The 27,864-nt window shown below is 38.2% G+C and overlaps 1 protein-coding gene across 1 annotated transcript in view; it reads right to left on the minus strand.

Moving 5' to 3' along the window:
- Positions 1 to 22,760, minus strand: part of LOC108667214 (agrin) — a 37,364-nt gene extending 14,604 nt beyond the window's left edge. Inside the window, exons 1-4 of the mRNA XM_047884921.1 lie at positions 22,614 to 22,760; positions 474 to 608; positions 81 to 225; positions 22 to 32 (exon numbers count right to left, since the gene is read on the minus strand). Of these exons, the coding sequence (XP_047740877.1) occupies positions 22 to 32; positions 81 to 225; positions 474 to 608; positions 22,614 to 22,656 (334 nt within the window). The 5' untranslated portion in view covers positions 22,657 to 22,760. The remainder of the gene's footprint in view (positions 1 to 21; positions 33 to 80; positions 226 to 473; positions 609 to 22,613) is intronic.
- Positions 22,761 to 27,864: the final 5,104 nt, after the last annotated feature.

Here is a 27,864-nt window from a genome sequence, read left to right on the forward strand (position 1 = left end):
GTGTTAGGACCACTCACCGACACTCCTCCACCCTGAGGATGCAGCGGTTAAGGTAGGTGGAGAGTGTTAGAAACACTCACCGGCACTCCTCCACCCTGAGGATGCAGCGGTTAAGGTAGGTGCGGCCGTCGGAGCCACACACGGGATCGTAGGTGTTGGCGCAGCGATGCTTGCACGACGCGCCGCGCGATCGTTCGCACTTGGCGGGATCCACGACGAAGACGCCTGCTTCACAGACACTTGATTATCAGTTTGCTATTGGGTATTGGGTATCAATTTAGTAATGATTATGAAAAGTAAGCGATTAAGTAAGCTTAATTTTTACTAGGTAATAAGTAAGGGGTTTACTAAGCGATTTAAGTTAACTAACGGAAAACGGAAAATAGCAATAGCTTTCAGGAGATGAATTTAATAAATTTTGTATTCATGTTAAACTAATTAATATGATAATTTAAAAAACAATAAAATCTGACCTTGCCCACAGTTGAGTCTCTTGAGGTCACAGGTGCTGGTGTAAATAATGCCGTCACTGCCACACACGGGAGCCATCTTGTTGCTGCAGTCCACGTTACAGATCTGCCGGCCCCTGACCCGACCGTGACCCATACCTGGTCACGAGGAGAAAAATATTGTATGTACAAACCTGGTGACCGGAGGCAGTACTATGAAAAATAATTAAGAGATCTTAATTCCGCTAGTAAATCTCTGTCGGTTTTACATGCTGAGCTCAACAAAAACAGACGAGAAATCGGTCGCTACGTGTACTTTTGTCGATGCGTGTACTTTTGCTGCTACGTATACGTAATAAGGGCCTATACTTTCAAAAAAAGTTAAGAGATCGTAAGTTCATCAGCCAATCTTTGACGGCCTTTCAAGCAAAATCCACCAATCATAGACAAGAAAATAGATCGTAAATACTTAAGTTCACTGAGCGAGTTCTGAAAGTATGGCGCAAGGACGCTACATTTACGTAGGCCGGTTTACGTTCACTTAAGTAACTACACGTTAATAGTATCATTATAGGCTGAACCTTCTACGTCTTCAAAATGGATCAAGGAAATCAATTGGTGATTGATTTTTTGTTAGCATACTTCCCTTTCGACCTTTTACTAATGGTTCGTGCGAATAAGGCTCAATGGCGATCGCAACCAGTGCATTGCAAAAGTCAGCTCTAGGTTACAGATAAAATATTAAAGTATTCCCAAGCTCATCTGGTCATGAGGGAATAAGTCATCAATTACGAAGAACAATGGCTATAAATTACGTTGAAATCGTCAAATAGTTTAGGTCAATGCTGATTTCGAACAAACTGCAGCAAAGATCTCATGGCTCGCTACAAGAAACAGGCTCCCAGAGTTAGTTTCGAAACGGTCCTGGAAAAACTCGTGGATCTGAACCCACATTCTCACGTTTTTTAAGGAGATCATAAAGGAAAAACGTGGCTCTGTCCATAAAAGTTCTGTCCATGTAGCATTTTCTTTTTGCTCCTGTAAAGTTTGTGTGTATTACAAGAATATTTGTTAAATGATGTCATTGCAACAATTCTATTGTACTGCCAGTAGGAACATGGAAACAAATTTTTTTGAACCATTGCATTGCAGAATGAATTAGTCAAGACAAGTATAAATTTTAGCCAACTTTATGAGCAAATACGTTTATATAATTAATAAAACATGTGCTTTCCGTACAAGTTAATTTTTAAACTCTTTTATCAACTGCTGGACTAACACAAGAAGTAAAAATATTGAACTAGTCGGCTCGGGTCGATCGCGTCGTTGATCGACGTGAATGACTTAAAGTTCAACGTTCACGTTTTTACCTCACAAACCAATTAAGGGAGATACAAATCAATAACTGTATTCACCGTGTGAAATTAAACCCAATCTGCTTCACATCATCAAGCTTGTATATCGATAAAGAGTGAGCAGCTACTCAGCAGCTGATTGATGAATGATGATCTTCGGCGTGAGTAAAATGTTGTCTTGCTGAAGAAATTACCGAGGTCCTTACACTTCAAACTTTCATTACATAATCAAAAATAATATTTCTTGGATAATAGAGGCCATCAACTCAATCCTTCGTAAGAAAGGAAAATCCCCCACCAGTTTAAGCTAGCAGCCGAACGCGACTATATATACTCTGGTCAAAGTTTCTGCAAAAACAGCTTAGCGCACATGACTTTGAACACGTATTTTTTGTTAGATATTCTGCAGATAGAAGTGAATTTTTCCACGTTTCACGTTTATGTTGTTCCGAGGTCCATGAACGAGGTGGAAAGTTGTTCATCATAAAATAGGAAATGAGGGAGATGTTAATTTTTTTCCGTGACCAGGCGCCGTGATTCGGCAAATTTGCGGCGGCCCCACAACGAAGCTCGAGCATCGCAACATAATGAACCGCACTGCTTCCGTCCGTCCCCATAACACATGTGGACGTGTGCACACATGTGGACGTGTGCACACATGTGGACGTGTACACACATGTGGACATGTACACAGATGTGGACGTGTTCACACATGTGGACGTGTATACACATGTTGACGTGTACACACATGTGGACGTGCACACACATGTGGACGTGTAGACATGCGTGAATGTCATGGACGTGCCAGGTCATGTACTATCATTCGTAGTAACCTAAGATAGAATATTTATTTCACTTCCATTAATACTTTTATGATTTATGACACGACTATAATTGGTGCGTCAATAATTTGCATAATTCACTTATTTCAGAGTTAAAAAATGTTTGTACCGCCCTATATTTTCAGCTTTTTCTTCTAGGTTATTCACTCACAAACAATTTCGTGAATATCATCATTCATGTACATGTACATTATTCAAGTATCTGTGCTATTTATATATTCATTTGTACTTTTTCCTTCGACTCCATAACTTTTATTGATTATATTATTTGTCTCTACAATTTCATTAGCTGGCTGCTTATTGATGGGCTACAGAATAAAAGTTGTTGAGAAGCTCGTTAGATTTACAACGCTATAACTAGAAGCTAATTTAGTACAAATTCAATCACTGGGATCGACACGGAAAATCAACCGACAGATGCCCACCGTTCATTTCGAGACTAATTAATAATTGGGAATTCATCATTTTTGATGATTTTAATGATTCACATTATTATCAGTTTATAATTTGCCATGACGTTTAATAAAAAATTTTCATGAACAGTTTTTTGACAGCAACCCTGCTATGAGGAAGCTCCAGAGATATTTGTGAATCTAAATCAGAATCTAATGACTGGGCATCGCTTTATGTTGCGGTGAACCAAATTTTGAAAGCCTTGAATGGCGGCCCCAGCTCTGGGCGCTCTCGGATAATACCATTAAAAGTTCGAGCCTGGGCATGAGCAGTGAACCTGAAATGCCTGCAGCTCAGCAGCCAGCGAAGCGTGTGAAGCAGAGTAGCTCCTTCCTGTCTACTGAGCGAAGAATGACCGCTCCTAGTGAAGCTGCCGCAGGCAAACGGACAATCTTGATTAAAAAGTATTTACAATTATTGGCCGTATAAACATGAATATAAATCCTCGAAAATACATATTCATCATGACAGGCCAGTTCTCACAAAAATCTATAAGGAAGGCCGTCGAAAGAAATAAATCTGATTAATTTATAAATTTATCATTCAAATTTATTTAGCTGATCTCAATGATTTTGTTAAAGTCCTTAGTTAAATAAAATCATGGATGGAAAGACGAGGCATAGATGAAATAACTCACAAAATTGTTTCATCATGTTTTTAGCCTCGATGTTTTTTCATACATAAAAAAGAATGTCTACCAATAGAGCCTTAATTACAATGAATAAATTTGTACTTAGCTGAATCTTAAATGAATCTTAACTTAAGCCTTGCAATGCCCTTAATACCTGCAGAATAAAATAAACCCCTCAGCAATAACGACAAGATTTATTAGTCAGTAAATTTTATCCTGTGGCGTCAACATTCACATAAGTTGGTTGACTTGCTGTGTTTCTATTGGCTTCTTGTTAAAAGATGAATTGATAGATAAATTTACAGACATTATTTCTCAATTTCCATAAAATGAAGCATAATATATGAGTGATTTGCTCTTCTTCTTGCGGCGACAACTGAACATGAGCTCTTAACATGCAAACTGCGCTTACTTCCGAAGAGGCACAGGCTCGACATTCAGGCGCTGTCTTCTTATTGATGAGTTCGAGTCATGACAACTTATGGGCTTCAGCATGACGATGACCAGCGCATTCTACCTAATGGTAACAGCTGAAGCTTGGATGATTGATGAAAAGATATTAAGAGCTGTTCATCTTGTTCGACTTAACCTGTGGTCAATGACCCGTACTTTCTTTCTTCCTGGTTCAATTGCGTCGCCTACATCAGCTCGCCATCATAGTCCTGATGACTTTGAAACTTTTTATCCCTGGTGGCGGATTTTTTGAAGAAATTTGTCTCCACTTCCGTCCAACCAATCTTAGTTGTATCGTGGGTGGCAAAGGTGCGGGTTGCCGACCTAAAAAAAATACATCAATTCGCTCAATGAAGAAACATTTTCGCTTTATTCCGATTTTTTGCCCGGGAAATGACGCGGGTATTTGCAACGCAATGGATGCGGTGGTGCGGTGGCAGACCGCAGTATTTATCTTCAAGATCAGTAATTGTACCCTAAGCCAGAGCCATTATCGAACGATTGTTTTTTAGTACGTTGGTTAAATGAGGTACGGATCGTTAGTGCGTGGTCATGTCATTGTGAGGTCCGATGAGCAATATGTAAGAGTACAAGTTGTTGATCATGCTGTCACCTACCGGGTGGTCCTGTTCGCTAAACAGCAATCTGCCTCTTCTTCGCAAAAACGGCATCATTGCTGGAAGCCGTTTTTGGCCACCCACTCGTAAGTGTCAATTTAAAACGGGAGCATGTAGAGGTACTTGCAGCCATCAAATTCAGCAGCATCAAAATAATGAACAAACTTTAGAAACAGCCACGGTCTCGCGGCATTAATTTCAACGGGGTATATTTTATACAGTAAAAGGCTTCGTATGACAGAACCAGTTACAAATATTCTATGAATGATACAAATATATATATATTACAAATATTCATTTTAAAGGGCATTGAAACTTATCGCTGCATGGTTCCAAAATTTGTTTGCCAATAATAACTGTGTAGATTTCCAGACCTGAGTGCTTTCAACGACTCAACCAAGTATATGAGACATCTAGATATGCTACAACTGATCTTGAGCGCATAGGAAATAACTAACAAAACTAAGTAAAAGCTTCAACTTTATTAAAAAAATTCCTATGATTCAAATATCTTGAATGCGTCAGGTCAGTAAGCGCATAATAATAATAAAACATGGAAAAATGTCAAATTTTCATTTAAAAAGTTACGAAGTGCTTCATTATCAGTTTGAAGTTCAAAGAACAAGTCTAACCAATTTGCAAGACAAAATTCATAAAGTGGAGAGTGATTAAAACTATAAAAACTAATAATCAGTAAAACACAATGAAAGAGATTTTGATTAAATTAAATAGTAAATTTGTAAGATAAGCAATCTAAAAATCACCATTCTATCAGTGATACATCAGAAATTCCATGGATAACGGAGCTTAAGAAGAGTTGAAAAAATAGAGCAAATTCCGTGCTTCGATTCTGGAGTTCGGAGCGCCGGATCAATGCAAGTGTTGAGCGCCGTTACGATCCGCGGCATCGGCAGCTACAACGACGCCAGCTGCCGTTGCCTGTCGACGTAACGCGTGACGATCAGCCTGACTTTTCTGCGGGGTAATTAGTTCAGCATATTTATATCCATAATTTCTATATTGTTAATTATGTACCGCACCGCAAAAAAAAAATCTGCTCTATTGCAATGCGAAGCGCTTATTTGCAAATGTCGTATTATGTGGTACATTTGAAATATAGTACCGTAATTTTCGTGGATTTTTGCTACATTAAAAATCCTAAATAACTGTAGTTAATGTTTAAAAATTTGGAGCCAATGAGGAATGAAGACCAGTTCACAAACGAATGGACGATGCGACCAAAGCCACCAATGACGTCCACAATAAAAGAAGCTTCTTTATAACAGCAGTTGATGACGCGTAGTTCTTGCTACGTCGGCGGGCTCATGCAGACACGGTTTTTCTACTTTCCGATTGAACTTTGAGGGAAAATCTAGCTTTTGGAACACGGCAGTCAAGTGCCAAGACACGATTTTGGCTCTTGAAGTGTTCTCAAAGCCCACTTCTCACGCAAGATTGTCGTGACTGATCACTGGCACTTGAAAACGTCTGTCATAGGCATTAGCCTTCCCGAAGTCGTTTTCATTGAAGACGGTGTTGAGGTATAAGCTTGTATTTTATTATCTTACGTGTTATTTTACTTGGGATTCTTCATTTATTGTGAAGTTGCTCAATGCCATTTTAGTTTAGACTTTACGAAAGTCGGAATGCGGAAGGTGTAAGTTGCTGCTAGATTATTGTGCGGTGTGAAGCCCGAGCGGAGGTACGTAGTGTGTTAGGTCCTGACGCGTATTATTGAATTGTGATATGTGAAAATGATTTGAATCGATGTATATACTATATGTGTGTTCCATTATTTGATTTGTATATTCATTACTGTATTTACTAGTTAGAAGTTTAATTATTGTTCATTTTACTCTTTTAGGAAAGCCTCAAACCAGAGACTCAAACTCGAGACTTAATTAGTCATCTCCTCGTCAGTTGACCAGCACGTGAATGTGTATATTACAGTGGATTGTATATACTGAAACAGATTGTGCAATAAAGTGATTTTAATTGAAGACTATCAGTGAAAATGACCTTATACGATCATGTAGGCCGAGTTGGTGTGTCGATGACCGCAACAACGGTGCAAATGTATTGTAAAGCTCTGAAACGTGTTTCTTAGCTTCCGAGTATTCACGTGATCACTTTTTTATCTAAAAATACGTTATCAGCGTTCCTAGGATATGAAATAATTAAGTAACGGCAAGCTAGTTTAAAGCATTACGAAACGCCGACATACATATTCCATTTATTGAAAAAATAAAAACATTAGTTGATTCAATTACATTCAATTATAAACATTACAGTTCCAAAGGATGCCGAAAAACATAGGAGCAAATGTTTTCCATCCGATGCGTAACTAGAGCAAAAATTTTCTTCAACCATTTTCCCCTCTACAAAAATGAAACATAAATGTTGCATTTTTGCAGCGATGCGGCCCCGCAGCTCAACACCATCGTATAAAGTACAAACTCCCCTTAGCTTCCCAGCACGATTTGCGAGATTACCGTCGCTGTCTACAATGTATTTCGCAGGTTACGCATGCGCGTTTTAATGCGCACGTAAATCGAGCAGTGCATACGCCGCAAGAGGCAATGAGGCAGCTCGTGACGACTCTCAGGAAGTAATGGTAAAGACGAGATCGTCCCAATTACCATCTCTCCAGCGCGCATATAACGGTCTCTCAATTAGCTCAGACTCTCTAGCAGACCAGTCGCGGCTGCAGGGCTCAACAATTGAAACCTTCAACACTGTTTTTATGAGCTATTATTAGTGTATTCCATGTAGTTATGGCACTTAAGTATGTCATCATTGGCATAAATATTCGCTGCGCCGCGAGCCGTCTTAAGCAAATCGATGTCATTTCAGAATCAGAGTGTTGTTGTGGTGCCATTTGCTATGCTGCTCATTGCTGATGTAATTCCAGACATTAATGGAAACGGCGCGATGCAGGATTTTTATTGAACTTGCTAACATGTTACTACTAAGACTGAAAGGAATTTAATATTGCAGTGACCTGTGCAGCTTTAGTGCTATATTTTAGTAATTGAAATTTAAAACATTGTTAATAAATTTTTTTGTGTGCTGATATACTATTTTTTTGATTTGCTCATATACTCGTGTCTGCAGCCACCATTATTTTTGAACGCATAACGCATGGCATGTTTAGAACGACTAATAAGGCCACATATCTTCAGTGAGTTTTTGAAGGCAGTCACTCACAGTTTTTCCCATTATTAAGACAGACGCCTAATTTCATCATTAAAACAACCTAAGACATACGTACATTCGCACAAATTAACTACTAAGGGATTACAAAGGTAGTTCTGATCTTTTTCCTAAATGAAGCAATTTATTGTTCATATATTATAATAATCATTATATTATATCATTAATATTTAATCTGTCACGAAAGACGCAGCGATGCAACAATGAAAACAATATCCTGAACTCCTTTTATTGATATGCTACGTCTTCTCTTTATGGGATGCGTCACTTATCAGAACCACTGCAGAGTGTCTGCTCGCTCCCTGCATGCTGCAGAGCGGCGTCGAATTAACATAAAAATTGTGAGCCATGTCCAAATTCGACCTCGGTGTTGTCAATAATATGCAATTCCCTTCTCATCAACACACGATAGAAGATGAGCCATTTCACTTTTAATGTGGGCATATACAGGAATTAATTTTATAAGAAACTGACGAAACGAACTCTTAAAATTTGAAAATTGAGTACATATTTTGTAAGAATTCTTTGTATTATTTGCCTGACCAATAAATGCTTGTGATGTTCATAACAAAGCCTTTAGCCACAAATAATCTCCATGGAATAGAAGGGAAGTTGAAATGAAACTTTCCCGTGAGTTATGAAGGCAACAAATTGACTGGGACGCCATAATACAAATAAAAGTAAGCCAACCTCCATGTCCCACCACAGACCAACGCGCGGCCACTGCAGGCTTTGTGCTCGGCATGACGTAGCACAAAATTACCGACGTTGGCATATTGAGTTCATGTTTCATTTACAGCATGGAAATTAGTCTAAGAGTAACCACTACTAACTCCTCATGAGATCTTCCAATTACGAGCAGTAATGAGTTCAGGGTGCAAGTCATTTCACTTCATTTCGGCTCCGTGGAACGTCAGGTTTTCTAAATTTCCTTTTCGCCCTAGAAAAGTTCCTCTAGAAGCACAAAGCAAAATGAAAGTATAATCAAAAAGACTAATTGAAATGATATAGGCACATGACAGGGCCTACGTAGGAATTTCTTCACCAAATTTTGCAGAAATTTAATATAGATAGTAATGAATAATAATATAATATGAATAAAAAAGTACAGAATAGTTGCAATTAACTACAAATTAATTGTTACATTAGCCACTAGATTTAGATCCGTTCTATTCGAAAAACAACCTAGGACAACAGAAGTAGGATTTTTACGTCTGATGGGAATATCGTGCAAATTCTTCCGTTAAATAAGTCAGGTCTGAATCAGAATCATCAGTAAGTCATAGACATAGTCTACAGTTCAGGAAAAAGCCATGACATATCACCCGATGTTCTCGCTCGCTTCAGCCGCTCGACTGTAGTGCCGCGGCTCAGCGGTATTCGGCAGAGGTCGTTCATCTCTGTGTGTCCGTTCGGTCGTATTTGCCTTGCGTTCCACCAACCTCGAGAAAAATTACTCGAAGCATGTGGAAGCTCCGTCAAAAACTTCATTAAGAAAACAAAGACGCTTCGTGATCGGCAGCTTTGTGAGTGAAGGGGAAGTGTAGCAACATGGACCGATTTATTATCGTACATGCATGACAATCTTGAACACTCACGGGCGTCAACTATGTTCCTTTTGGGTAAAATTGAACATTGTACCCATGAAACACTGTGACAAAACTTTATTGGGAAGAAAGTTTTGTATGAAATGATTATAAAATTTAAAAACAATGCTTCTGAGAAAACAGCATGTATGTTATATGAAGGCTTCGTCTCGCTGAAATATATCCTCTGCAGATTTTGTTTCCACTTTTTTGAGCTTGTACATCAAGAATTTCGAGTAATTAAGGAACAAAATTAGATGGTGAACGAAATTTTGAAAACCAAGTAAAAGTTAACTTGAAAAAAGCCTGAATATTAAAAGACGTAATACAGCCTTTCTTCTATCACAATATTAATTCCTGAATCCACTATACACAATCTTTACAAGGTCCAATGATTTAATAGCAGCAAAAAAAATTGAACATCTAATTTACAAATTATAATTTGGAAAGTGAAAAGATTATAGCATCCAAAAGTGATTAAAATGGGGAGCTGAAAGTAATTACATAAGAGCATGTAATCGAAAATACACTACATGAATCAAGCAAAACATTAGCAGCAACATTACTTTAGATTTGATTTGCACAAATATTACAGTAACTTAACGTAAAACGATCCCGATGTTGGCGGATATATTTCATTTGTATTTAAGGCATTCTAGTGTATTTGTTCAAAAACTGAGTTAAATTAACTGCAAAATATTTTTATACATTTTTTCAAGGTAATAGAAGGGTAACACCCTCAATTACGCTCATGTCTACGACATTTATGTATAAGGGGTAACAATTGAAACCTGTTAAACTGGGTATAGACAATAATAAATTCGGAAATTACTAATCTCGTGGCGTTCTTAATTAATCCTATCACTGATAACTGCTGCAACTCAGCCGCTCCTAGGTTCTGATCACTGATTGGTGATTGCTTGATTAATGTGAACTTAATTATAGGATAAGAGTCTTGACTTGTACGCACGCTCTCGCTCCTGCGGAACTCTGTTTCTGTTGATGCTGCGCTTCTTAAGCGGGATCTAAAACATGATTGAATCCGATCGAAGGATTGAGTATAGGACTGTTAACCCGCTACAACAAAAATAGAGTGGAGCTCCTGACCTGTTGAAACAGGAATAGAGTGAAACTCCTAATCTGTTGGAACAGGAATAAAGTGAAGCTCCTGATCCGATGAGACAGGAAAAGGGTGAAACTCCTGATCTGTTGAAACAGGAATAGGGTGGAATTCCTAACCTGATGAAACAGGAATAGAGTGTAACTCCTGACCTGTTTGCACGGGAATAGACAAGGACTTACGAACTGCTGGAATGGGACAGAAAAGATTTCTGACCGTTGAAATGAAAACAGTTCAGTCAGATTTCCGACCTGTTGAAACTGAAACAGAACAGACAGACTTCTGAAACTTTATAACGGGAACAGAAAAATGTTTCTGAGCTGGTGAAATAACATAACATATTGATCTCGGCGCTGAAGTGTAGGCCTGATGTGGCCTGTCGCCGATTCTTTTCCTTATCGTGCAGAGAGAGAAATGGAAACAGAAAAATATTTCTGACCTGTTAAAACGGGAAAGGAGAAGGACTTCAGATCTGTTGAATCAAGAATAGAAGGGGATATTTTATTTCGAATGTTCACTGCATGATTAGCGTGAATCTGGTTGAGGTTAGCCCGACATCGTGACCATTGGAAACGGTCTGACCGAACAGATCTCCTCAGTTCTGGGAAACGCATTCAGTTGTTTATTTTTGCGCTGAGAAAATGTCCGATTTGCGTCATAAATACAATTCCTTTGAATGCGTTTCTCTTTGACGTAAATATTTTCGCTCGCATTTGTTGTCCTTGTTGCAATTTGATTGAACTTTGGCATTGGCAACTCTAGCTTAAAGAATAGTCAATAGTTATAGAATCTATATTTTAAAAAGAGAAAATAAAATGGTATTTCTATCTAACACTAATACTCTACAGTTACAGTCGGTATGTGACACATGCCATTTTGTGGAACTCTCATTCGACGGCAAAAAATATTACCTTGGCGAGCACATTAGTCGTGAAACAAACTTGAGTCCAAAACTAGAAACGCCGCTTATTTGCTCCTTTGATGAATTTATGAGACTTTCTCTTGGCTTGAAACTTTCGAAGCGAAAGTACAAAGAGACAAAGCCGCGCATGACAATTGCTGGAGGGCGACATGGGATTTGGGCAGCCGCCAAACAAGTCGAAGTTCAGTGAAACTTGATGAATGCTTCTTGATAAATAACGCACATGCAGGATAGACTGTTCGATAATTATGATTGTTCGGGTCGATCGGATTTAAACTTGGTTATTGTTAAATGGAAGGATCTTAATTCCGACTACAAGATGGTATGCCACCGATTCAATGCAACCTCAAAAGTATGATCAGTGACGATCGTATGTTTGCTTATCGCAAAGCCAAATACTTTAAATTATTATATTATTAACGAATGTTCGTACAAACCAGAGTATTTATTCGCTCTGCGAAGATTGAAGACTGGATGAAAATAGTTGATGGTCATTTGATGACAATTCATTTTGTGGGAATTCTTTTTAGCGTCTCTAATTACACCTTAATCGTCGCTCGTTTTAATACCTATATTAGCAACTAAAGATATTTTATCGTCGTAGAAAAACGTCACAGTTTCAAAATAGCAATTTGTACGTAATCCGGTCTTAAATAATAACGTAAACCGGTTTTAAATAATAATTGACAGCTCAGAATACGCTCAGCAAAAAGACTTAGATAATACGGGCGGTTCCTTAATGCCGGATGTGGACCCTATGGTGAGTGGAACCATCATTGAGTAACACCATCAGTGAGTGGGACCTTGAATGAGTGGGATCATCAGTGAGCGAGTCCATCAGTGAGTGGGACCATCAGTGAGTGGACCATGAGTGAGTAGACAATCAGTGAGTGGGACAATCAGTGAGTGGGACTGGGAACATCCGTGAATGAGACCATCAGTGAGTGTGACCATCAGTGAGTGGGGCAATCAGTGAGTGGAAACATCCGTGAATGAGATCATCAGTGAGTGGGCCCATCAGTGAGTGGGACCATCAGTGAGTGGGACAATCAGTGAATGGGAACATCCGTGAATGAGACCATCAGTGAGTGGGACCATCAGTGAGTGGGGCAATCAGTGAGTGGAAACATCCGTGAATGAGATCATCAGTGAGTGGGACCATCAGTGAGTGGGACAATCAGTGAATGGGAACATCCGTGAATGAGACCATCACTGATTGTGACCATCAGTGTGCAGCTCAGTGTTAGTCATTAATTTGGGAACCCGGACACCAAAATCAAGAAAAATACGAGTGAAGTGCGCCAGAGATTCAAGTTAAAAGATTAATAATTTATATATATAAATTCTTGAAGCTTTCTCTGTAGAAATAACCCGACAGCAGCAAGTCACGATTCTGGACCGAGCAAGATTAAGATAACAAATTATTACTGCGAAATTATAGAACAAATGACGAGAGCATTCATGGTTTCGTCGGACACGGCGAAAGTTGGTTTGAACTAATGAAGCTGATTCCCCTTGGTAATCATATGGAATTATGAGGACTTCGTAGAATAGAAAGTGGCACATTCAACTTGTAAAACCCATGATATACCCACAGCGCATTATATTTTATATGAAAGTTGGAGTTGATTTTTTATTAAAGAAAAAAAATGCACCAACTGAAAAAGATTACATCTTTTCTGATAAAGCGAGAAGAAACAATAAATATTTTTATTAGTAAATGTTGTAAAAAAATGCCTATATACGTTTCTATTGAGTGATATTCATGTTTGAGTTTTGCAATTTAGACAATTTAGACAAACAGTCCCTGAATATATTTAAGTTAGAATTAAAACTACGCCCTTAATTATCGCAGCCATGAGGTACGGCATAATTAATTCCACGTAGGAGTTAACATTAATAACAGAAAATTTAATTGCAAGAAAAGAAAATTTCTCTGCATGAATTAGAGACTCTAAAATCATTACACACAACCAAAACCGTCGAAAACAAATTTTCAAAGTCAATTAAAAGAAGTTCACAAATCGATTACATGAATCGTGGCTGACGCGTCTATTGGAATCAAACAGGGCTTGAATCAAGCAATGTTTGATTCATGTGTCAATCAAACAGGGGGAACTCTGCCCGAGTTTCCACCTCGTCGAACAACAGAGTTCTCAGTAATACTCGGAGTCTATAAGAGATTCGATTATCAGAGCAGTTGTCAGTCGGTGTTGCCAGTCGGGAGCCAATCCTACTGAAAACTCAAAGTCATTTGGAATGCCCCGAGGCTCCAGCCGACGGATGTATAGCGACCACATTTCTCCAGCTGTTGGGGTTCTGTTTTCAGAAATAAATCATTAAATATATGGAACTGATGACGACCATCAGAACACAAATTGAAACTAATGGAGCCAAATGATGTAATTCTAGGTCCACATAAATCTATGATCTTCGTTTGTGTTGACTTGTTCACACTTGGACCGGAAAAAGATAATGCATGATGAATCCACAATTTGACGGGTCATCACTCCCCAGTTCTTCATATAGGCATCCGTTCATTCATGCCGTCCGTCAACAAGCCATTAGAGATTGTCGTCATACTTGCGATCTGCGAGGGCGATTTGAACAATCTCCGCGCACGAGCCCGCACAGTCCACTGACTTCAAGGCACTCAGTTCTTATGTGCAGAAATTCGCTTGCGGCTTCTCAACTAACGAAAAAACTATCAAGCCCCGAGCCGCAGCGCTGGGTAGCACGTGCGGCTGACCGTTAACAACAGAATAGTTTGTGAAAAATCTCAGCAAAACTCGCGTGACTGACGTCTAGATTGTGTATACAGGCTAGGTTTAGTACTTTGCATACGTAGAGCAATCAAGTAGGTGATTACTGCACGACACTGAAGTGTCTCTGGCAAGCTGCTCCACCGCAGTGACAGTATTTTAAAGAAATGTGTTGCTCCTTACCCGGTACCTTCATCAATAATAGCAATTATTAACTCATTCTGAAACATTAAGTAGAAATCGCTGATATGAGCCGATGAATTTACCGTGACAGTAAACGTGAATTAAACTGGCAATGTGATTAGTATCCATTGAAATTAATGTCATGTACGGAATTATGTTTCGTATGAAACTTTAATGAATTAATTTTACCAGATCGATAAATATTGAGTCACATGTTATCTGACGCTCATAGTAAACGAGAGCTGAAAATATATAATGAAAAACAGCATCACGGTCGCCGGTAGATTGCATACAGAACCCCTTGTAGAAAAATAAAGAAGCGTAATAAATATTTTCTGCGATATTTTTCTTTTGATAGGCCGATAGTATGAAGCCGGTTTGAGGTTACCCGCTACCTCCTAGCCACCTAACGGCAGTAGGCGCATGCAGGCGCAGCTTCTACGTATTTATTACCTGCTTCATATTCATTAACTCCTTGCCTGCCAGCAAGTCGTGAACCTCTGCCATGGGTGCAGTCTAAGCAGAGACTCAACTCGAAGTGAGCATTTCAGCGAAACTGAATTAAAGCTCAGAATATATTCATTGATGATTGCTCACTTACTGTGTTTAGATATCCTTGATACAAGAACAACGAATATTTTACATTTTTATCTTGGGTCGAGTAAATCAAACAATAACATTCGTTATCAATGTTGTCTTATTGTATTTAAGTATCCTTCGTACAAATGCAAATTATATAATATAACGTACTTTCATCCCGATGAAGCAATATTTCATATTCGTAGAAAAGTGCTAACTTGCTGAGTATAATAATGATGACGTCATTAAAGGAGAATATAAAACAGATCTTGGTGAAGCAACAACAATTAACATTTTTTATTCGTGTTTGTTTACGGAATTAAAAAATCCTGAGTCCTAAACAAAAAAAAATCCGGCATTTTAATTTGGTATTAAAAGGAAGTTCGGCAGGCTCCTCAAAAATATACTCAGGCACGACTTCATGCAAGATGGCAGAAAGATCAGCAAGCGCGTTTGGCATTTTCTCGGAAATTTTTCATGTTATTGATGAGTTTGTTTTCTCTTCAGTGCGTGAGTGGCGATCGAGGAGGGTTCGAATAACTTGCCAAATTGGAACCCCGAGCTTATATAGGCACGCTCGCGACCGAGCAGTTCTCTCGTTTGTCAAGAGAAATAACGTAGCCTACACTCTTGACGTACACCCTTAACTTACACCCTTGACGTACACCCCTGACGTACACCCTTTACACCCTCGACGTACGTACACCCTTGTACACCCTTGACATACACCCTTGACGTACACCTTTCCGGGGGCACTATAAGGAGAGTTTGAAGTTCAATATTAAGTATCTAATACATTCAAAAATATATTAAAATGTCTGCTCCTAGAACATTTATGTGTTCCTTATTCAATTGTGTATAACAGCCGATTAAGTATATTACCATCACACTGTCAATTAGTAAGTTAATGTAGTGTTTTTGCGCTAACGTGTCCAGTGCCCTGTAGCACTACCTTATAAATATATATGGATATAATAAATATTATCTCTTGTACAGGATCTGTACCACAAAAGCGTAAGGAGATCTGCGCGCACATCTGGAGTCGGCAACCAAGAGCAAATAACCGCTCGACAAACCAAGGAAGGCGCACAGAACGAACAGTATTATGTCTGTTCAAATAAATAGAGCAAAACACGTTTCATATGAGCTGCCTCACTGTTTTCAGTTGGCTGCCGAGTGACTAACTCTCCATATAGAAACTTAAACTATGAGTCAGCAGTCGGGTAGTTCAATAATCAGAGAAATATAAAAACCTAAAGAAGTAAACTCTTGATCTTTAGGTATTAAATGAAGATGCAGAAGTCAAGAAGAAAGTATCCTGCAATCCACACGACTTGATAATTGGTAATTCTTCAACCGGAGGACTTATAAAATGACTCTGCAAACAACGTCGTAGACGGTCGACGCACAGAGCGTGACTGCAAGACATCATAAAAATGTCGGAATTTCGAGATAATGTGCTTGCATGTACCGATAATGAGGGAAGAATTAGACCTCAACTGTCGTCTCACGAGCTAACCTACTTCCTCATACGCCTCGCTGAGCAGTTACTTACCTAGGTATAAGAGCAAGGCTCGGAAGCTGTACCCCAGTCCTGCTCCCCACATTCACAAGGCAACTAACCTAACCTAACCTAGTCAAACCAAACCTAACCCAACCTAACCTATCCTCATCTAGCCTGACCTAACCTAGCATAACTTATTCTTGCCAACATCCTAATGTGCTTTAATGAGCAGTTACTTTCCCAGATAAATTAGCTGCATGACTCAGTAGCGCCACAGCATATTCCTGCTCACCACAGGCAAGAAAAATCACGAGAATTTCCAGCTAAGGAAGGCTGCCATCCATTCTTGTGGGGGATTGTGTTTCGTCTACCATTTCTTCGACTACTTTAACTAATATCCCTGCTTACACTAGGGAACGCCGTTTTCTAAGTTAAAATGACTCATGAAAATGTTCAACCAAATCCTATGTTGACGATGAGAATTTATAAAATGAAATTTAACAAAAGGTTTAAAAATATTTAACATGTTTTTATTATTAATTCTGACAAACGTAAAATTAATCTGCAAATTCTTCCCAAAAGCGCGTCTGGAAATGACGAACATGAAGTAAAAAAGTATCCTTTTCTTACGGTCTTCAGTTGGTCACTTTCTCATTTATCATCCTGACTTTACCCTATCCGTTCCGCATCTTCCTTGCATCATAACAGTAAGCCACAAGTTTGATATTTTAGTAGTCACGATTAGAAATTATTTCGAAAATATCGACTATAAGACTGGGTAATTTGTATGACTTGTAAGCATCTTATTAACCAAAGACCAGGGCATTTATGACCTGAAGGAACGGGTTCGCGGCTCCAGGGCAGAAATGGTTCAAAGAACGCCTGGCTAAGGAGGGACCGCGAGCGGAAATGCTATACATTGTCAGCAGTTCGTCGATCTTGGCTATTAGCGGAACTTGCAGAGCGCTGTCAATAAACTCTCTTGCCTGAAGCCTTCATGAGAACCTCCGTGTTGATGGCTTTCTGGTGCTCATTGCACTGGACCGGGACAAAGAAAACGATGAGTCCATTAAACTCGAGGAAATTTGCCAGGATGATGTTGCATCTCCGCCTGGAGGCACGGCTGCATCGCTTGCATTTGAGGTCAACCATTACAGCATGCAAATTTTCTTATTTAAATATTGCAACGGTATTTCTTGGAGTGGAAACGCGCAAAATAACTGACCATAAAAAACGCATATTGGCAAAATCTTTACCAATATCCTTCTAGTGAGATGCTTGAGTTACCAATTGTATGAATCGATTTGAATTTTTAATAATTGATTTCTAATGATTGATTCGCACATTTAGTCCATGAATAATCTCTGATTACAGTATAATCTATTGATTGAGATAAATGAATATGAATAATGAATAATCTCTTGATTAATTTCTCTAAGACTGATTCAAAAGCCATAATAGAGTTTATAAAATAGTCCATGAAAAAACATTCGCATTTGCATTACATGGTCAACCGTAAGGACATTCAACTGACCGGGCGCTGAGCTCAAGGCCGCTGACCCTGAACTTGATTTTAAGCGAAGTGGTTGCCCCACCTTAGCCAGAGCCAAATAGTGCTCACAATGGCCTTTGCAAAGCCATAACAGTTATCCTCGTTAAGTCCTCCGCTGCATAGCTAATTCATTCTTAGAAAACAGCGTGGCGAAACGAACGTTGACTTCTCTTTGATCCTGACTCTGATTCTTGAACCCGTCTTTCTAAAACAGAACCGCTTCGCCCACTCCTTCCCGAATGTCATTTCCTTTCAAGTCGCTTAGCACTTCAAACCACTTTTGGGAAATGGCGAGGACTCGTTAAAAGGCGCTTCTATTCTAGCTAGAAACTGCGGCAAAACTTTTCTACCCTTTCATGTTGACTTTCCACAACGCCCCCTTCGACCCTCCCTTTCTCTTTGTTCCTTTGTTACTTGTATCATGTCTGCTCCTCAGAGTTCCTTCGTGTAGCCGCTATAACAAAAGTTCTGAAACTAATCGTATCGAGAAATTGATTCGGCAGAATTTCTCTCATATGTTTTGGGCTCGGAAGGCGTCATATCCAGACTTCGGCTCATGCAGTTCGAACAATTACTGATTTATTTGTTTAAATATAGGTTGCAAGAATTTAAGAAGTGTGATGAAGAAAGCTACAGGGGATCCGCACGATTACGAGCCTTGAACTTTCGGCGTGCGCCTGCAAATAGGCTTGCGACTCCCTTTAAATAGTCAGTATCCGGTAATTACTGTTCAAAATCACCAGAAAGGATGTTCCGCAATGAAAATAATTAGAAATTCAGTCTGACTGTCTTTTCCTACAAAATACGATAAACATTTTCCAATTAATTTTCCATTTAGTTGATGATTACTGATAGCGATATGAGTTTATGGATTGTAAATTTTCGTCATGTAAATGTTATTAAAAAACCACGATGTTATTTTATGGCTCATGACAGCAGATGCGCCAAGCATGGAAGTAATAAGAAAGTGGGTCGCTCACTCGCAGGCTCATGACATCTGGCACAAAATTTCATTTAGAATTAAGGCTCAAAAATTACATTACCCTAAAGCTGCGCTTCCGGCACTTAGCCGAGAATGAAGGAAGTCTCGCTCCAAATTCTCAGGAATTAAATTACCCATTGAGGAAGCATCAATTGTAGTAGCAATTTTGTAGTAGCACAGACAAAAAGTTCTTACGGCAAAAAATAAATAAATCAATTGAAATTCGACAAAATTAATTTTTGGGACATAAAACGGCTAAATTATAATGAATGTTCAAAAGCGACGGAACTGGTGTAAAATAACAAACGTTTGAGACTTGCTCGATTCAGGACTACTAGACGTTTCAGGTTAACTTCATCTCTTAACTCTTAACCACTGGACTCTTTAAAACTCAATTCTTGACCATTGGACTCTTGAAGACTCAATTGTTGAACACTGGACTCCTGAGGCTATACCTCGATTCTTGGCCGCTGGACTCTTGAGGTTAACTCGATTCTTGACCACTAGACTCGTGAGATAAACTCGATTGTACACCACTGGAATTTTGAGGTAGACTCGATTTATGATCATAGGACTCTTGAGGTAAACTCGATTCTTGACCACTGCACTTTTGAGGTAAACTCGATTCTTGACCACTGGACTCTTAAGGTAAACTCGATTTTTACAACTAGACGTTCGAGGCTAACTTGATGCTGAATGCTGATGGAATTTAATTACAAAATGATAGACAAAGAGCGGTTTCAGCAAATAAATTAGAATTAAATGTCATTGCTGGCCCAATTTTCTATCAACGTTCATAATATAGTACCGTTGAAATCGTCTTGGTGTTAGAGTGAACTTCAGTCGTTAAGGCATTAAACCCTAACATCATTATATTAAAACCCTAACATCCTTATATGCCTAACATCATTGCTCTTCCCCTGAAATTTGGGGCAGCATCAAAATGCAACTTAAAATTCAAGTTATCTAGAGGCGTTGCTTTAACATTGAACTTGATATGTTTAAACCATCTTGACATTCGAAATAGAATTTGTAAGTAAATTAATTGAATGACGTTGCAAGTTTCATAAACTGAAACTTCTTGAATAGCACATCGTGATATACGTAGTTTAAATTGCATCTTTTTTTTTGAAGAACTGCATCGTGTGGGGAGAAGAATTCTGTGAGTAAGATTGTGTGATGAGAATTTTTTAACGTCCATAAGTCAAAGAATAGTAGCGTAGATTTCGGTCAATTTTTCAACTTGAACCTGCTCAGAAGAATAAAAAAAATTAAGTCAACCTTTTCTTGATAGAAAGTTCAGTCACGATAGCAAAATACAGGAAATTTTGAGTCCCATCGATTGCAAAACTTGAATTCGGCGTCAATTTAATGTTTACGTTACGTTTTCCAACGAGTTAACCTGAAATAAACTCTTTTATTATACATCTATACAGTAAAATACTCTAGGCTGTTCTGAGCCCATGCTTCCAATGGCATCAGGTCATTGGAAGCTTTTTACGGTTGCGGAAGCTTTTTTTATTGTTTTTTTATTTACCTAATTGCAACCTCGCAAGTTTGAAACTCCATTCCTGCATCCGGTTTATGAGACTCAAGATTAGGATGTACGATTTAGCAATTTTAGTTAAGCGTCTGGCCGCTTGCTGCGACTCTGTGACGAGATAGCGTCCAGCGTGCACGCCTCGTTGCAGAGTCAAGTGCTCGCCGAGCGGTACAATAGACTTCCTCGAACGTGAGAAAAATGCACCGCGCCGCGAGACATCGAGAAATTGTACCAATTAAACTCGACTTTCTTCTTCTCAGGAGCAAGGAAAAATCAAATGACAGACGTATCGGAAGGATGAGACATGATCACCAGCGGAAAGTAGTGCATGGGGCGTACTTGAAGCAGTTGGTCTGCTGAGTATTAAAGAAAACTTCCGATCTTGAGTTGCTATTGTATTTGTGGAATTATAAACGTTTTGTTGAGTAAACAATACGCTTTTTTACGGATAATTTCATCTATTTATTGGTCTGCGATATTAAATGAATGCTTTATTTAGAGCAAAATATCTGTCACGTTCATAAACAACATTCTAGTACTTATAATTATTATGTCAATTTTCTATAATTTAAATTGATCTTATTATGTGTCAGAGATATTAAGATGAAATTTAAAGCCATTCAACAAATTACAACAACAAACCGGAAAGTCCTTATGTATTGAGGGCCTATTTTCTTCTGTAATTCTTCAATAGTTTTATTAATAAGGAATGCTTGCGAGGCAATGGCAAGTGTCAAGGCATCCTCATTTGAACAGACGGGATGTTCGGGGCCGGACAGTTGAAAAATCCTACTTAACTTAAGAAAAACAACTACTTCCAATGGGCAGAGAAGCTCTTGAAAATTTATCAAAATTTGAATGAGCTTTATAAAAAAAGGAAATCTTCTTCGCGGTTTCTCTTGTGTACTAATAGAGACATTTAATGCCTATGGATCTAATTTCTACTTCATATTTGTATGATCTTTTTTCTATCAAAGATCTTTTAAAATGGCTACATAAATATACCTCATATATAACGCCAGCTCTTTCAAATGACGTGGATATCGCACTCGTGCAGCTGTTGATTATTTTTGGGTGATCAAGCTTCACATGTTTTTCGAGTATGTAATTTTAAAAAATTTGCCCAGTTATCAATTTTCATAAAATTGAACTAATTCCTACTGAAAAAATTAATTTATTTGTGATAATGTAAGTCACAGCTTTCCAATTGACGCACATGTATGAGAATTTGCTTCTCAACTTGCGTAAAAATCAATCTTCCATGCCTACCGATATTAACATTGTTAATCTAAGTCCTCTTGTGTCTGGATTAATTAAATTTAAGCTTCGGCATGTCATATGAACTTTTTAGTGGCTGGTTAAACCAGAAGTGGCGGCTCAATGGAAGACTTCCCAACATGCCAGAGCGGCGATTGCTAACGGTACGCCAGATTGCCTTGGCACAGCCTTGTCGGTCGGTGAGGAATCTAGAGCAAAGAGCTCTTTGGAACCTGCACTCTGATTTGGCCGATAAAAATTGATTAAAGAACGTGCAGTGATCGACAAGTTCTGGACTAACATCAGCATGGAAAGAGATTCCTTAATCCAGGCATAATTAAGGTTACAGCCCTCAAATCCTTACAAACATTGGGGCAGATGTGCGCTGCTTTAATCTAGTAATATAATTTGAATTCACTTTTATACAAATAACGTGTCATCTCGTACTGGTCATTTTTTCAACTTGGGCTTATTACAAGTGTTAATGAGATTTTTAGTTCGTAAGTGTATTAGTCAAAACTAGAAAAATTTTATAGTACGAAAAGGTTTTTGTCATTATATGGTTTATAAAAGTAAGATAAATGTAATCTCAAAAAGGAACGCTACTCACCGAACGCTGAAAGAAGGAAGAGCAGACTGAAGATGAGCTCCATGTCGCCTCGTCGTACGTGGGCCTAACGAGAAATAGCTTTTCTGTCTCTACTAGTCTATTTAACGATTATAAAAATAATCTATAGCGATAGAAAATTCCTAATTCTGAAAAGTAACGAAGGCATTTGGTTAGTTGTGCGGAAAACAAAAATTAACAATGTAATCATTTGTTCACATATTTATTAGGAGTTAAATTGTGCAAGGATTTTTTGTTATATATCTGAATCCTAATTTTAGGTGAGAACAATCATATCAAAAGTTAAGCACGTAAAACAGAAGGTTAAAACTAAATTCTGCCAGAAACTCTGGCATAGGACAGATATAGACCACCAAGCGAATGATGTTGAAACAACGTTAAACTTAGATTCAACGATGATAAAATTATTTCAACGTAGATTCGGAGTCAGATGTCTGGTTGGCATGTTTTTGAGAATATGACGGAGAGTGAACCCGGAGCCAGAAATTACAAAATTCTTCCTGCTCTCTTACGTGGTCGAGTTAACAGACATGCCGCGTAATGACCGTTCCTGTCTCAGCGTTGCAGCTGCATTCCGCAAATGACACATTACCGTGTAAATTGTATGGGAACTAAATGCCTGAATTTCAGAAAATAACTCAACCCTTCTGGGTTTTTCCATTATTTCAATTTGGTTTATTTATATCAAAATTACGCCTGTTCTCAAATGACTGATATTTACCTGGCATATGAATATAAATGCAATCATCTTTTATAAATCGCCCGTTCCTAAGTAAAAATTGAACAACCATATTCAACCGAATATTTGGCAGGTGCTGCTAAAAACGGTACCTTCCATTTAATATTTTAATAGATCCAGCGTTTTTCCCTGACAGAACAGTACTTCATGTTTATTCATGGAGTAAATGGATTTATCTATAAAATTCGATGCCTTTTATAAATGGATACTATGAGCTCAAAAATGAAGAAAAATCTTCTGTATTTCATGTAACATCATGATCCTTGATTATATAAATACATTCATATTTGCGATGTGAAAAATAAACGTATAATAATCATTAATGAAATTTCAGACCAAAGCTCACTCGGGCGATATCTAATACGTATGCATTTCGGATTCAAAAATTTCATTTTAATAGGAAAGTATACATGTAATTAGGTAAGGAAGCAATGGGGCCTGCACACTTAATTAAATATGAGGAGTTATGAATGGCAGCCACGGCAGATGTTACTCATGAAGGTCTATGACCCGGCAAACTCAGGCTTGTCAGGTTCAATCCTAGAACTATTTTTTCTCCCGCTCAGTGAAGAACAAAAAAAAAACGAATGAACTTTTGCACGGCTCCAGTTCATAGGTGTATTGTATATTAAAACTGCTGAATCAATAATGTTTAAAAATATTTAATGAACAGGGGAAAAATTACACAAATATTATGAATTAAACTGTTCCTACATAAAAAAATTATGCATAACATATTGAGTTTATTGAAACGCAACCTTTCAGCAAGTGTTTTTAATATGCAAATACTTAGCATGTTAATGTTGAACATTAAATAATGAACTGTGCAGTAAATATTACACATGGAATCATGAATTAAACTGTCCTTATATTGAAATATTAGAGAAATGTTCATGACTCTATTGATTCAAAACAAATACTATAACAATAGTTACAGGAAATCATGGATACAATGAGTCCGCTTGACCGGGAAGCTGTAGCGGATGTAGGATTGGTATCTAGGCAGCATTGAAGGCACCGAGCATGATTCGTTGTGCTTGTTTGCCACGATTTTTAACCGAGCCATATTAAATCGTATTTATTAGTCCGAGCCTCTGCCGTTTTGTTAAGGATTTATTTTCGATTCTAATAGGTTACATTCGATTTAAAATTGATGTCATGATTTAAACTTACACTAAAGTTGAGTTATGTCAGTTCCCGTTTTAATGATTGAATTGCAGTAAACACAGCTTCGAGTCAGCATACGAAGATCGTCTATTTATTATCAACGTACCTTCGCCAATAATTTGACTTTGAAATTCGTCTGTTGACACGTGCGTGTGCGTGTGTTTGCAGCAGTCTGCAAATAGACTATGAACTCTAGGAGTGCGTCTGTTTGCAAAGCTTCGACGTCTAGGCTATGAACTCTAGGAGTGCGTCTGTTTGCAAAGCTTCGACGTCTAGGCTATGAACGCACTGCAAAATCGTGATCGCGATCGCTGCACCGCAAATGGTGATTGTAAGCAGCGTCAAAACAAAGCCCTCGGGAAAATCCAGCGAACAATATACGAAGCCTCCATTATTTCAGCAATTCTCATAAGAAGAAAGTCAGTGCCTACCAATAGCCTAAAAGAAACGAAGGTAATTGTAAAAGCGTGAACCTGTTTGGATCATGAGCAAACAATGGATCAAACAGCGACGGGCTTTCACCAGAGTCAGAAATGAAATCCCATGTAGTATTATTTTTAAGTTTAAACTCCGTCTCGCAATCATTACTTCTATGATAATTATTATAAATTTTTCTCTGAATGCAGGTTTCAATCCATTGTTTATGCCGATAACTCCACTCAGACCGACAATCTTGGGGACACTGATTCATTTTTTACAGTTGTCAGCCGCAGCGCAAATTTACGACTGGAGGAGGCTGGCATCCACAAGAAATTGGCATCCGCGCGGCTCTACAAGGAGTCCGACAGACCAATGGCAAACAGCAGTCGATGACGATCTATCTCAATGATCACCGATTGAAACGTGGGTGCGTTTATTTTCACTGGCATTTACTGTAGAAAGAAACAGCTTTCACGCTAAGTTTCTAACACGCAGACCGAGCGAGGAGCAAAATTCTCATCATGTTCCTGTGACATCACAAGGAACACAGCCACTTCAGGGCAGTACTTCGCAGCTAAATATCATATCATATCATGTCATATCATATCATGTCATGTCATATCATATCATATCATATCATATCATATCATGTCATATCATATCATATCATGTCATATCATATCATATCATATCATATCATGTCATACCGTATCATATCATATCATATCATATCATATCATATCATATCATATCATATCATATCATATCATATCATATCATATCATATCATATCATTTCATATCATATCATATCATATCATATCATATCATATCATATCATATCATATCATATCACATCATATCATATCATATCATATCACATCATATCATATCATATCATACCATATCATATCATATTATATCAAAGTGATGACGGCGCTTAAGAATATGCCTGGTTTCTCCTGTCGCCGATTCTTGTACTTTTCTGATTTGTTTACAGGAGATTTAAAATTAGGTCCTTTGACTGGATCTTTCAAAACTGAAATTGGTTTGAGATCTCTACTCGAGTCCTACCATGTCTGTAGGGTGCTAGGCATTTCAAGTCTGAACATATATATTTCTCCATAGCTTTATCAAGTCTGTTCTTGAAAGCGTTCATACTCCGAGCTTCGACGATATCACGAGGGTGGCTGCCCAAGCTGAAAGCTCCTAAGATTTAACAAATCTACAAGATCATTTTCGTCAACTTTCATTAATAATTTTATTTTGGTGAATCGCTTCAAGCAAATTGTAAGACAAAACCAGCGATAATATAAAGTTTATAAGGACATAGAGTATGTGTCACGCAATGGATCGTGCATCTTTCTAAGCTCATAACATAGCAAAAGTTAATAGAAGTGGGAAGTCCAAAATATTTGGCTGGTCGGAAGAGTGAGTGACATATATAGATCACTAACTCCTGCAAGCTTGTTATTAACAAGAAAATTACACGAACCTTTATTAAAGCAGAGAACATAACTGGCTTCCAGTAACGACCTCGACGGAGGCGAGTATCTGAGACGAGCTTATTAACTGATTATTGTTTGGCCACTTTAACAGTTTTAATAAACCAATTAGTTTGGTAGCCAGCAAGCTAGCTATCATACGGGGTTAATCCGGATGCCATAATCGAAATCAGACCGGTTTTTGGAGCTGCAGCAGCCGCAGCTGATGGATACAAAGATAGGCTAACGGTACCTGGTGACAAAAACCTCCAGCCTGGGGCTCATCTGCTCGTCTCTAATTAATCGTGGTCGCAGCATGCATGCCTTGAGGCAGGCCATGATAGTGAACCCTTGATGTAATAAGTTAAAGCGATCGCATGCTGTCTTCGCCGTGGTAAATGACCGCTTTGGAAGATCTCCGGTTAAATTCGTCGAGTTATTTGCGTGAAAAAAGTTTAGTTAGAAGTAAGAGAGAAGTTTATTGCAAATAAGCTATTTTTGAAAAGATGCCATTAGATTGTTTTACAACAGACTCACTAGATATTGATTTGGAACTACACATTTTCCTGTTGAATTTATACATTAATTTCTTGCACGGTGCATAGACACGGGCTACACAAATAACGAATGCGACGGGAGTTTCTCTCGCTAGGAGCTGCATTGCCGTAACGAAGACTGACGACCGCTGAGCATATTTGTGTTTGGCTATCTCTAGAGTGCCGCACATGCACAATAAATACGATCGTGCTCGCTAATGTCACGCAACCTACAGATCCATCCACGCCGCACCTGCCGCAAATTACAAACCGCACTGAAATTAAATATGCGAAACCTAAAGGAAATGTAAGCTTTCTAAACTCCACGAATTAGGTTAATCAAGTACAAATTTTCTGAAAAGTTTGCATAAATTCAAAATATTTTTGATGGAGTTATATTTAGTTTAAATGCGATTCACTGCTTGTTATTTGACATAGAACTTGAATTTATAACTGCAGGCAGTCATGGATCCTCCGCTCTTACATACGTTACCTAATAATGTAAAATATAACAACAATGAATAAAATATATAACAATGTAAAATAACAACAACTCTTATATGACATCATGGATAAGAGACCTAACCATCACCTACACATTGTGAAGGCTCCATAACTCTTTTTTAGTTCACAGAAAAATATATCTTCTGATATAATTTTACACCACAAGTGATGAATCATTTCAGAACAGTTATGTGTATTTGCTTGTTCATTTAAAACCAAATACCCTAATAGGTCTGGATCTTTGTCGAGAAGAGATTCGCAGACGAGAGAATTGTCCGTGCTTTATTTTCTGCGATTTGTATCATATTAATGAACACATATTAAATAAAATGTATTTTACAGTTAAAAATAGATACTTGGTAGAGTATTATTCTTGGAATGTTG

Source organism: Hyalella azteca, unplaced genomic scaffold, assembly GCF_000764305.2.
Source record: "Hyalella azteca isolate HAZT.00-mixed unplaced genomic scaffold, Hazt_2.0.2 contig16463, whole genome shotgun sequence".
In the NCBI taxonomy this organism is placed as follows: Eukaryota; Metazoa; Arthropoda; class Malacostraca; order Amphipoda; family Hyalellidae; genus Hyalella; species Hyalella azteca.